This window comes from Propithecus coquereli, unplaced genomic scaffold, assembly GCF_000956105.1.
Source record: "Propithecus coquereli isolate 6110/MARCELLA unplaced genomic scaffold, Pcoq_1.0 Scaffold205, whole genome shotgun sequence".
NCBI lineage: Eukaryota > Metazoa > Chordata > Mammalia > Primates > Indriidae > Propithecus > Propithecus coquereli.
In genome coordinates, this window is record NW_012145523.1 from 4450621 (window position 1) to 4463817 (window position 13197).

At 39.8% G+C, this 13197-nt stretch overlaps 1 protein-coding gene across 1 annotated transcript in view; it reads left to right on the plus strand.

Annotated features, from left to right (window-relative positions):
* Positions 1-12983, plus strand: part of SERTM1 (serine-rich and transmembrane domain containing 1) — a 25335-nt gene extending 12352 nt beyond the window's left edge. Inside the window, exon 2 of the mRNA XM_012644056.1 lies at positions 12481-12983. Coding sequence (XP_012499510.1) covers positions 12660-12983 — 324 coding nt within the window. The 5' untranslated portion in view covers positions 12481-12659. The remainder of the gene's footprint in view (positions 1-12480) is intronic.
* The last annotated feature ends 214 nt before the right edge of the window (positions 12984-13197 follow it).

Here is a 13197-nt window from a genome sequence, read left to right on the forward strand (position 1 = left end):
TATAATGAATAACTATAATAAAGTCACATAATATAGTGAAGATTCACATAATATATTACAGTGAATAACCAGATGAGACAGAGGAGGAATGGCTTGCGTAGAGCCTTGAGGTGAATAAATTGGATTTGGGGATAAGTTAGAGAGAGGACATGTATAAATATAAGGATTAAACATAAGCATTTTCTTTTAATTTGGAAATTGAGAACCATTTGATATGCCTAGAACATCAATCTTAGGTTCAATTGGAAAAATGAGACTGGAAAAGTAGCCTGTGGCCAGATAATAAGGGACAGATAATATAGAAGAGCTTTTTTAGATTTCTTACTCAAGGTGGTAACTGTGAAAATCATATGTGCGTTGGACTCATGCACATAATGACGATATTTTATGCCTTCCTATACATTGTTAAACAAGTATGTGTTGAATGTATGATTGAACGCACCAAAGAATATAGCTCTTCTTAAGCAAAGGCAATTGCACTGACCCGTACTTGTACAATGAGTTTTTTCCATTAAGGGTCATGAATTAGTCTTAATATCTTTATTGTCCCTCACCTATTCCTACTTGAAACCATTTGTACATGTTTAAGTGACAGATGGTCAGGATTATCTTGTATAGTAGCAGCTTATCATATTCCAACCAATTAGGGAATATGTCTTCAGCTCTACCCGTAGCCAAATTTCATGCTCTTAAACCTAACTCTTACATGAAATTAAAGCTAACCAAAACATCCTTTAAAACCTTCTCTCTCACTGTGCCATAAGGGGGTTTTAATATATCCATGCAACTCCCAGTTGTTCAGAATTTGACTTCTTTACAGTCAAATTCTTGGAGACCTTTTATAAATCCAGCCATCAAAGAACAATGACATCATATGTTAGTCAGTAGAAGGTGGATTATGCTTTCATAACAAATAAGCCCAAAGTCTCAGTGTTTTGAAACAACAGAAGCTTATTCATGTTGACACTGTGAGTGGGGCCGGCAAGGGGGGAAGGCCCTTGCTGTGGTCACTCAAGGACTCAGACTGATACGAGCGGGCAGGTATTTACACAGTTCACAACTACTGCAGCAGAGGGAAGAGATGTGGCACATCTCACATTGGGTTTGACATTTTTTATCCAGAAGTGACATGTCACTTTTCCTAAATTTCATTGGCCAAAACAAGTCCTATGGCCATCCTAAATTCAGAAGGGGTGGGAACATGCAATCCTACAACGTGCCTAGAAGGAGGAACATCAGAAACATGTCACGAACAGCACTAATGCCTACAAGTCTCAAACGTATTCCTCTTCAACCCTCAGCCTCCCCAGACAGAAGGAGTGTCATGAACACAGAATTTGGGAATGTAGAGATACAGATTTGAATTCCAGCCCTGCCTCTAAGTGGTTGGGTGAGCTTGGGCAAGCCTTTAAATTTATCAAGCTTTAATCTTCTCATCTGTTAAAAGAAGGTGGGGGATAATATTACAACTGCTTTAAGGAGTTGCAGAGATTAGAAAAAATACACATGCTCACACACACAAACACACATCCAAAACCTGTATATACTATTATTCAATAAATATTGGCACCTATCATTTATATTGTTGTTGTTCTCCCAACCTGGTTTGTCTGGACGTTCTTTCGCCTCCACAAGCATCTGGGGTTTGCCCTCCTCTGCCGATCATGTTCTGACCACAGATTGGTATTCCACAACGACTTGGGGGTACCCCTCCTCCCCTCCCTTCTACGTCCCACCACTCTTCTGGCATGATATGTTCCTACATCCCAGCCCACACTGTTGAAATAAAAGAGAACCAAGCCCAGATGTAAGAACAGCGGATGGCTGGTGAATGCGTGTTTCTGATCAAGGCTATTCCTACAATTGAATAAAAAACGCAGAGCACACAACCTTTACCGTAAGAGCTAAATCTGGATAAAGGACAAAGTCAAAGTCAGCTAAAAAGATTACCCATCATTCTTTTGAGTAAAAACATTTATTTATACTATTAAAAGATTGTGTAAGTATTTTCTGTAGGTCACACTGTGGTAGTCTATTTTCTACAATTAATTCCTAATTATTTTTCATTTTAACCTCCTTACGTTTTTAAATTGAAATACATTCGGGGGGCATTTGAGCTTACACTTGTTTATTGTTTCCATATTGTCTTTGATAGGTTCTTGTCTTGAATCGTTATCTAAAATGACAACAGACTGCTGAGGACTTGATTTCCTCCCACACTTGATAGCCCGCCATGTCATTTTGTTCCATGTTACGAGGAAGATGTAGACATTTCCTTTGTTAGCCAGACTTTTGAGTTCACTGTGCTGCCTGTGAGAGAGAGGAGATTTCAGGCAGGCTGTGCTGCTGTGTTCACACCAAGGATGAGCAGGGCCATGGGAAATCCCACATGGGAGCGTGCGTTCCTAACGAAGGACACGACGTCCTCTTTCTGATTTCTCCCTTCCCAGGTGTACCTGTAAATCCAGATAGATGAGTAATTTTACAGCCATAAGAGAGCACTTTTTCTCATTGTGTATATGGTGTTTTATGTAACCTCTGTCTAAAATCTGACTCATCTTGGACTCATCATTTCAGGGTAACCACCTATATCCTCAGTGGTATGATTGGTGAACACTGGGGAAAGGCACTGTTCATATCAGCATTCCCTGTGTTTTTTATTTGCAGCTCCATTTTGCAATGACTAGATTTAATTTCTACACTGTTGGCACCCATTTGAAAAGATTCTAACCCTGAATTATAAGTGAGTTCACGGGGTCAAGTTTAGCCTCTTGCCCTACTAGAGAACTCACCCAAACCAGAGTGATCAAGGATGTGATTGCTAGATACAAGAGTTGTAAGGGGTGTGAGTTCTTTGATCTGTGGAACATGCTGTTTGAAGCCTGTTTGACTTGGCTGCCTAAATCAAATCCCCCACTGCTGTTTGCTTTATCTGCTGTTGTTGTTTCCTACAAGTCCCTACTTTGATCCTGGACCACATTGGCTTTTGTGGGCTCTCTCTGAGCTTCTCATTAGTTCTCATTAGAAAGTCCCTCCCTTCGACTGGGTATTTAAACTGCAGAAGAGATATCCTTGGCTGTCCCTGAAGATGACTGATAAATGTAAGAGGAACATAACTGGATTCCTTGATCCTGGAGCCCAGCTGAGATTCAGTCTGGTGGGTCGTGGCAGGAGTGGAGTCGTGCATAAGGCTGACCGGTGAGTCACCTCTCCTGATCTTCAGGCAGCATGTTCCACCACCATGGATCCAGTTTCCTGGCCATATTAAACCTCCTCTAATTCATCCTTTGATGTTTCACTGCAGTACTTGTGGGTTAGTGGGCATCATGAGCTGATGGTAGCAGCAAATATTTGAACTTTTCTACTGCCCACTGAAGAATCAGACTTCCATTATTGTATTTCTTTAGAAGCTTCTAATATTAATTTTTTGGCTGACTTACTGCATATTGTTCCAAGCATATTTTCTTGATATCCTTGGGGATAATCATTTTTTCCTCAACTTGTATGTCAAGAAATTTCAAGCCTACTGAAAAGTTGCAAGACTTGTATATCCTTCAACTAGATTAACCAGTTGTTAACATTTGGGCACATTTGCTTTATCATCTTTCCACATGTATGTATGTGTGCATATGTTTGTACTTTTTTTTGTTTTGTTCTGGCTGAACCACTTCAGGATTTGTTGCTGATATTATGACACTTCAACATGCTAGATACTTCAACATGCATTTCCTAAGAATAAGAACATTCTCCCATATTACAATTAGGAAATTTAATATCGATATAATGCAATTATTTAATGTACAGTGTATATTCAAATTTCCCCAGTGGTCCTAATAATGTCCTTTATAGCAAAGCTATTTTTTTCTTTTAATTGATCCAAGATCTACCAAGGATCTTGCATTGCATAAAGGGAATAAATTTTGATATCTGCATCTTACTTTTTTTCCTCTGAGTACTCAGCTGACTACTAAATAATGTACTATGGCCAAAACTGGGTGTATCCAGAACTTAGCCCGCCTAAGCTGCCAATTACTAAGCATTATTCTTTTTAAATACCCATTTTACTGTGGAAAGAGTCATCATACTTTGGCTTTCAGCCATAGAGGACTGGAAGAATGAGAGAATTTATTTGGCAAAATTCATACGTATATGTTATGCCGAATACTTGGCTAATATCCAGATGAGATGGGCAATTTACAGACTATATAATCAGCTATGGTTCTATCTGTGGTTGTATTATGAGAGAAAATGGTTCATTAATTCAAGTAAATGCTATGCCTTGATTAAAAATGTCATTAAGTGAAAGACTGTGAGCTTGAATCCCTGCTGGGAAATGCAAGACACATGACATTTATGCATATGTATGTGACATTATGCATGTGATGTTCTAATCCAATTTTGGGGAATAGATTATAAAGCACCCTCCTTTAAACAAACACATGACTACAGTTGTCAATAGAGGTAGATATAAATAGTGGCCTGTGCAATTATTTTGCTAATACTGAAGTTCTTTTCAGACAACCTATATTATCACATTTTTTTTAACAAATTGTGCCTATACATGTGGATAGATAATTGTTATTAGTTTTTTAGTGTGTTTTTATGTGCAAAAAATAGAGAATTGGATACTTTAGATAATTTACACTTCTCTCTTCCCTATGCCTGAATTATCAAGATATTTTAAGTGAGTATGAAGTTGAGGTCTAAGTTATGGGGAGAATGAAATATTTACTGAATATCCATTCTTTTAAATTGAAAATATGCACATACACACAACAGTAGACATTTACAGGAACATGTACAAACAGAAAGGTCCTCATTAAACACATTAGCCTGCATGCCTGTCGGAAATGGAGGGAAATGGAATGAGGATGGAGAGAAAAGGATCAGTGACGATGATAAGCCATGAACTGAGGAATACATTATTTGAAGAGGGAGGTAGCAGTAGAAACAAGAAAGAAAAGAAAGAGTGGCATTGGGAGGGAGGGAGCGGTGCGATCTTACATCTTTCTCTGAATAGTTCAATGGCTGCCTACTTCTGAGGAATCTGCTTAAATTTAGGGTGGACTTCATCAGTGGCTGTAGCAAAACCAAATTTCCAAACTCTCAGAGCAGTTTTAGAAGCACCAAAGGGCCCTGATACCTAATAGCTTCCATGTAAAGGATTTTTAAAAAAAGCAAAAAAAAAGCTCTGGCCAACTCATTCCCAGAGATTTATCATAGGTCACTGCAACCTCAAACTCCTGGGCTCAAGTGATCCTCATGCCTCAGCCTCCCCAGTAGCTGGAACAACAGGTGTGTGCCACCACACCTGGATAATTTTTTTTCTATTTTTAGTAGAGATGGGGTGTCACTCTTGCTTAGGCTGATCTTGAACTCCTGAGCTCAAGAGATCCTCCTGCCTTGGCCTCCCAGAGTGCTAGGATTATAGGCGTGAGCCACTGGCCCAACCTTCATTCCCACAGATTTATAACAATCACAAAATTAATGTTTACAACAATAAAATCTTCCCAAATATCACACTTTATAAGGAGAATGTTATGAGCATTTCCTGATTGGATAAAAAATATATCAGATACAAAATATTTTAACTATAGAGACAAAATGAGACACAATAGAGAAGGAACAAACACCATTCTATTGTCCTACCACAGCATGATTTAATGAGGATTTTTAAAAATCTGTCTAGTTTTGCTAAAATTAAGCAAGACTTTTTGTTTCCTAATGCCATAATTTAACCAATTTTAGCTGCTCTGAGAATAAAAACTGTTTTTCTTAGTACATTTCTGTAATATTAGGAATGATCAGAGTTGGATTGGGGGAGGGACTTGAGCCCAGAAGCCGTCATTAAAAATGCTGTAACATCTTGAAAAGCCAAGCTTGCTTTTTACCTTCTTTCTTTTCACTGATTCATTATGACCTTGCCTATGATCTTCAAGTCGTTATTTCTCTGGCTATTTGCTTTTTCTGTCGATCAAGCGTTTAGCCAATGACCTTTTCTCCCCATCCCTAAAAGTGGCTTTCATCATTCTGCTACTTCTTAACTGGTTCATGTTCCCTTCAGCCTGCAAGTTGCTACTTTCTGATTTTGATTTAGACTAATTATGTTAGCCGAGGTGGGTCCAATCTCTTTGAAGTGTAGGAAGTCTACTCTTTGGTCTTTTTTTTTTTCTTTTCTTTTTTTTTTATTTCTGCATGTTATAGGGGTACAAATGTTTAGGTTACATTGCCCTTGCCCCCCGCAGTCAGAGCTTCAAGTGTGTCCATCCTCCACACAATGCGCATCGCACTCATTATGTATGTACATACCCATCCCCTCCTCCCCGTTCCCATCTGCCTGATGCCTGATAAATGTTATTCCTGTATGTGCACTTAGGTGCTGATCAGTGAAACCAATTTGATGGTGACTACATGTGGTGCTTATTTTTCCATTCTTGGGATACTTCACTTAGTAGAATGGGTTCCAGCTCTATCCAGGAGAATACAAGAGGTGCTATATTGCCATTGTTTCTTATAGCTGAATAGTACTCCATGGTATACATATACCACATTTTATTAATCCACTCGTGTATTGATGGGCATTTGGTCCTTGGTCTTTTCTAAACACCATAAAAGAATTGTGAAGATGCTATGCCCGAAACTGGTTTTGTATTTGACCTTCTTTTTATCTAGAGAATTACTCAATTAAACTATCTATCTTATTCTAAGATAGTATAATTTTAAAATGATCATTCTTGCTAAGACAGTGATTTGGATATAAAATCTCTCCATGGAATATAAATATGCCAAAAACTTATTAGGAATAATAGTGTGATTTCCCCAGCAGTTCAAAATGCAAGGGACTCATACCTGCAGTGACTCTTGAGACTATCCAAGGTAGGTGGTCAAAGCAGTTATGTTTATATCCGCTTTTGAAATACTCTCTTGTGGTTTTTTTTTAAACTTCCTTCAATCTAATCTATTTTGTACATCAAGAAAGGTATATTCTGAATTTTCTGAGAATTATATGTTATGTGGATAACTTTTTTAAAGGATTAGAACAAAATGAGAGTGTCTAATGTCTAAAATAAAAATTTTGAGTATAATTTAATTGGTTTTTTTTATTTTTGCTGCTGTTGTTTTGTTTTGTATTGATGTGTTTTTAGTGGAGGAAATATTTTACAGAGCCTAAGAGTAATCCAAGTAGACAAAAGTCGTCACTGAGGGAGAGATGTAGGAGATTGGATTGAATCCAAACCAACCTAATAACCTCTCCTAGAATTGATTTTTAGAATAAATCACTGATGCCAAGCTATTAGTTTGTCATTTCCAGAATTTTGATTCACCAAAGTACTAAGATTATCTTTTCTGGTCATTTAGATAAAAAGGACTGACCGTTAATTTTAATTTTGATTATATTATCCAGTCCAGATCCATAAATTGCAATGCACTATTCAGAATCTCCATCATTCTACATTTCTTCTCAAAAGATGGCCCGTGACTCAATGTATGATAGCAGATAGATACAGCTGATGTTCTTAACTTGGTTTTGGTTTTTACTGGGTGGATAGAAGGAATCATAATGAGAGTTCACACAAAATTCTAGTCTTCCTAAGCATAGTACCGATATAAGGACAGTTCTCAAATAGGAAAATATATGGATGTCTGAGTCGGCTTTGAGTAAGGATGGTACATAAGACATTAATCTTTATTTTCATATTGCAAGCCCAGGAGTTAGAGTTTGCCATTGAATACAAGTGAGGATTTACATTCAGAGAAGGGTGGTATGGAGTGTGAATTGTCAGCTCCAATCTTCTCTCAGCTAGCATGACCTACAAGGCCAAGTGTCAAAGAGAAAGCATCGAGAGAAGATAATCATGCAAAGGGTAAAGGAATAGTTGCAAGGTCTTATATAAAACATGCTATTTTCTAAACAGAACTAAAAACAGCTTTGCTCAGATGTGATAAGGTCCCTTCTGGATTCTGGAAATAGTAGTTTCTATTTGTTCTACAGAGAAAGAGATCCAACTCATCATCTAACCCTATTAATTACATTACACTATTAAATTTTACATTTGTGTACTGGGAAAAGCATTTTATTATGTCCTGTTAATACCTTACAGCTTCATTTCTCATGGTTTGGGGAGGCCCACCTTTTGGAGTATGACACAGCAGAATTTGATAATGATGGAATGTTGATGCATCATCATAACAGCCAGGCCCCTCTTTAAATAAAAAAGTCTGCAAGGGAACAGAGCAGCTTGTCCTAGTTTTCCACAACAAAAAAAACCTTTCAAATAGCTGTTATTCACACAGAGATGTATTTGAATAAAGGTCACAAAATCCAAAATTGCTATGCCACATTTGAGGCTGACTGGTAGGCTGAGTTTTATAAACCGTTGTATAATAGTATGGAAGTCAAGGCCGTGGTGTAGGCTCTGCCCACATGCTGGCTGCTGTGGGTCTTGCAATGCTTCTGAGAGAGGACTCAGCCTTGAGGGACGGTCAACTCTTCTTCCTTTAACCAGGGATGAAGGTACCTGCTGGAGAGCATGCTTTTGCTCTTCCACGTATCACAGTCCTCATAATCACCCCGTGGGAAGGGAAACTTCCATTCTTTAAAAAGGGTCCCATCCCAGGGACATGATACCGAGTGACTTGGAACCAGAAATCCCAGGTCTGCCCTGTCTGTGTGCTCGCATTCTCTCCACCCCACTGGGCTCGTGGCGAGAGATGGCACGTCCCTCCCGCCTCACTGCAGTAGGTGACTATTTTTTTGTAGATTTCTTTCCAGCACAGGCTTTTATTCCAAACAACAAAGAGAAAGCTGACTGACCACGTGCTAAAACATTTCCACGGGTCTTCATTTGTAATGTTGTGATCCAGACATCTCATTTTCCTTTCTCAAAAATCACTTTCTGAGGATGGCTCAGAAAAAAAAGCATCAAAATCCCCACGTGGCTTTAGGTGTCACTCGAGATGAGAGTCTGCTGGTGCTGCCCCAAGACAGGTCAAGGCTATGCATTTCAGATGAAGTCTCTTCTTCTCTTTAAAGTGTATCTGTTGGGGAGCAACAGCCCAAGAAGCATCATCTTGAAACACACTCATTTGATTTTATTTCCACAGTGCCACCTCTGGCCTCACTCCATACTGTCACGATGCCCAAACACATACAGTTTGGGTCATCCTGAGCATTATACACTTACTGTCAAAGAAAACATGCCTCAGAGAGAAAGAAGATATACCAATTTTTTAAACTTCAATAAGGAAATGAGAATTAATGTTGCCAAATTAAAATGATCTCTAACAGTGCGTATACTCTATTGTTTCAGAAGTAGATAGAGAAATGAAATGTGTGTAGCTGTCATTTTAAATTAAGAAGTATTCTGGAAATGATTTTAAATCGGTAATATTTGGAGAGGGAATATTTAAAGAGGAAGATATTTAATTGTGAAATGTCAAATAAGGACACAAGGCTTCATTTCTTTATTTTCTACCATTCTTCCAACGCCACTTAAAAGAGCAGAGTCTTCACTCAAATCTTCTGAGCCTCATTTCCTATAAACTATTCCACAGCCAGTTGAGGGTCACAGAGGGCTTTCGGTCTGAAAGGTGATCTTCAGGAAGTGAAAAAGGACTCTTGGAATATTGAACCTTTAAAAAGATATTAACAAGCGGCCTGGTGGCCAGCTGTGAGTTTTTCCACTGAATTGCTGATACCACAGTGACGTTGTCTGTGCCTCTGGCCCCACCCCTAGAAAATGATACAGATTTGGGTAGCAGAAAAGGCAACTTGCGAAAAATCAGCCAATTCCAACTGAATCTATGACCTGCATATGTCAGAACTGTAGGACTAGCAGAGACCTTGAAAGTTCTTTTAGTCTTTCTAGGTATTCAGAAGGAACTACGTGTCTACTGGTACTTTACTTGGGATGGTCTTTTATTATTTTCTAAGTACAATTATGAAAACATTATCACCTCCTGGAGAGGTGGGAAACGTGAGTATTATTGTTCTGCAAGGAGGAAAGCTGAACTATCAAGACTAAACTGTGGGCTTGCCCCAAGTGGCAGATAGGAACTAATTATTCAAGTCTCATAATTTTTCTTTTCTTCCCACAGTTGAGAAAACCGAGAACACAGTTCAGGCGTGAGTTCTAGTCACTTCTCTGTCACTGTCTAGCTATGTACCCCGAGTAAATTTCATCTGCAAAATGGGAATTACTCCTGCTCTACCTGCCCCACATACAAAGTAGTTGTGGGGAGCACACAAGATGCGCAGTTCTAACCTTGTTTGCCCATGCTCCAAAAGAAATGATGTGAAATCCTTACTTACCACACTGATGGGAAAATTGAGACCAGATGGTAGGGGTGAGGGTGGGCAGAAACCGAAAGTCCTGGCTTATCTTCTAATTAGATATGTTACTTTTGTCAAATCAGTTAGCTTCTGGGTTTCTCTGTTTCCTCTACTACACTTAGAAGGTCATATTAGAACATTCTGAATATTTTTTCCATTCCATCGGTGAGAGTTCTATCCCAGTTTTCTTTTCTATGCACCGTGCTACCTCTGAGACTCTTCCTATACTCCCTGAAGATGAATGGCTGGAACATTTACGTGCCGTAAAAAGGCTAGGTATTGCCAAACCAGTGTAACACATTTGCAGTCCCATTGTGATTCTTTTCTTTTCTGTTTTTGTTTTTTTTTTTTTTTTAAGGATTGTTAGGAGCCCGTAGCAGCCTAATGAAATTAAAATCACCAGGCAAAGCATAATGAGGAGTAGGAGTCAAATTATTTTAGGAACTACTAAGATGTTGTCCCTGGCCCACTCAAGAGCTCACTAAGACTCATTAGTCTGCGTGGCACCCGACAGGGACAGCCCTCTCTGAAGTGTCCCCTCCTTCCCAGTGCTGCTCAGCTCCAGCCACGGCAGCAAATGTCAGCCCCTCTAAGAATCAGCCGCTTAATTAGGTGTGGAGAATAGGTGGAAAAGGCAAGTTGTCCAGGTAAAATGTAGGGCAGAGTTTAGGAAGGGAGAGCTAGGGGGAGAGTGGATGTTTTCCCATTAGCCTTCACCACACCAGGAGCAAGATTTAGGAATCTGCAACAAAAGTATCTACTGCCATAAAGAATTAGGGAGAGTATCTTTTCTGGACTTAAAGAAAGAGAGTTACCTACCTAGAGGGGTCCTGCTCGCTCAGGCTGCTTCCCCTGCCACAGGCACACAGGGAGGAGTGTTTCTCTGGAAATGACTCCCCCTCTGCACCCCTGAACACACAGACACCGCATGCACACCCACTCACAAGTACACACACACATACACACTTGACTCATTTTGCTCCAACCCTTTACAATTCACATGGGGCTTCCCTGTCTATTATCTTGGTCCGAGCATGACACAGTGAGGTGGGGCAGGTGCTGGACCATTTTACAGGTAAGAAAAGTGATGCTCAGAAAATAAAGGCAATTTGCCCAACACCTCAAAGATAATGGAGAATTCAGTCCTCAAACCTAAGTCTCTTGAGAGCAAACCTAGTACTCTCCCATTCAGAGGGACTCTAACTTTTATTCTTCTAAGTTGATCTAAAGGTCTTATTCAAGGCCTAAAGCATGTAAAATGAAGCTCCTAGGCATGCTGAAGGAAAAGAATTACATAGAAGCAGGGCCAGGTGTGGTGGCTCATGCCTGTAATCCTAGCACTCTGGGAGGCCAAGGCAGGAGGATCGCTTGAGCTCAGGAGTTCGAGACCAGCCCGAGCAAGAATGAGACCCCCCCCCGTCTCTACTAAAAATAGTAAAAATTAGCCGGGCATGGTGGCACGCACCTGTAGTCCCAGCTACTTGGAAGGCTGAGGCAGGAGGATCACTTGAACCCAGGAGTTTGAGGTTGCTATGAGCTAGGCTGACGCCATAGCACTGTAGCCCAGGTGACAGAGTGAGACTTTGTCTCAAAAAAAAAAAAAAAGAATTACCTAGAAATAGAAATGGCCCCTGATCTCAAGAAGATACGATGTTTATAAACAAATCAGCATATTACGCTCAACCAAAAGCAAACTCATATGTGCAGTGATTTCCCAAAGTGCTAGAGGGAGGTCAGGAATTAAGCTGGCAGACTGGAGAATGCATGGGATTAGTTTTCTGGAGGAGGGAGGTTTAAAGCTAACTTTTTGGGTTCTAGTCTCAGAGCATCCACTTGGAGCATCTGTTAAAATTGCAGCAGATGGAGCACATCAGAAATGTATTTTCCTTTTTATTTTATCTCTAGTTCCTTAGAGAAACCTGGCACCTAGGGTACCATGGAGAGAAAAGATAAGTTCATTTCTATATCATCATTCGTAATAGAAAGACATAAACATTACTTACTCCTGGGGGAGTTATTTCATTCTTTTTCCTCCCTGGTGGGTTTTTTAATTAAGCTGTACTAAAATAAAAACTAAAAATGAGATTTGAATGTGATATTTTCTGAAGAATGCACTGAGTTGCTTTTTTTTTTTTTTTTTTTTGCAGTCTCAGTGGACGCCTGATCCCCGGCTGCCTTGTTTGAAAACCAAGAAGTTGTGTTGATTTAACAGCTTGCAATTTCTGCTAACACTATCATGAGAAAAAATTCCAGTTCTGTCCTTTCTAACCTGCATGCGAACCTTTGACTTTTAACTTACTTGTTCACTCCTTCACCCTCCGTAAAGATGTCCGAATCTGACCCTTCATCTGGATTTTCTGGAAGTGTGGAGAATGGAACTTTTCTCGAGCTGTTTCCCACATCCCTGTCCACGTCGGTGGACCCGTCCTCAGGCCACCTGTCAAATGTCTACATCTACGTGTCCATATTCCTGAGCCTTTTAGCGTTTCTGCTTCTGCTTTTAATCATTGCCCTCCAGCGGCTCAAAAATATCATCTCCTCCAGTTCCTCCTACCCGGAGTATCCAAGCGACGCTGGAAGTTCTTTCACCAATTTGGAAGTCTGCAGTATTTCCTCTCAAAGGTCCACTTTTTCAAACCTTTCATCGTGAAGAAAATGGCAGATTCCTTGAATGTGGCCGCAGCTCAGGCCTTTCCTTACAGAAGTGTCACATGAAGCATCACCTCCTGAAGGAAATGACCCTTCTGGTGTAGACCTGCTTTCCCTTCATTTCTGATTTCTTTTCATTTCATGATGCTTTTCATTTGGAAGTGGAGAAGCTGATGCTAACAGGAATGTGTGCAAACTTCGAGGGGCAGAATTGC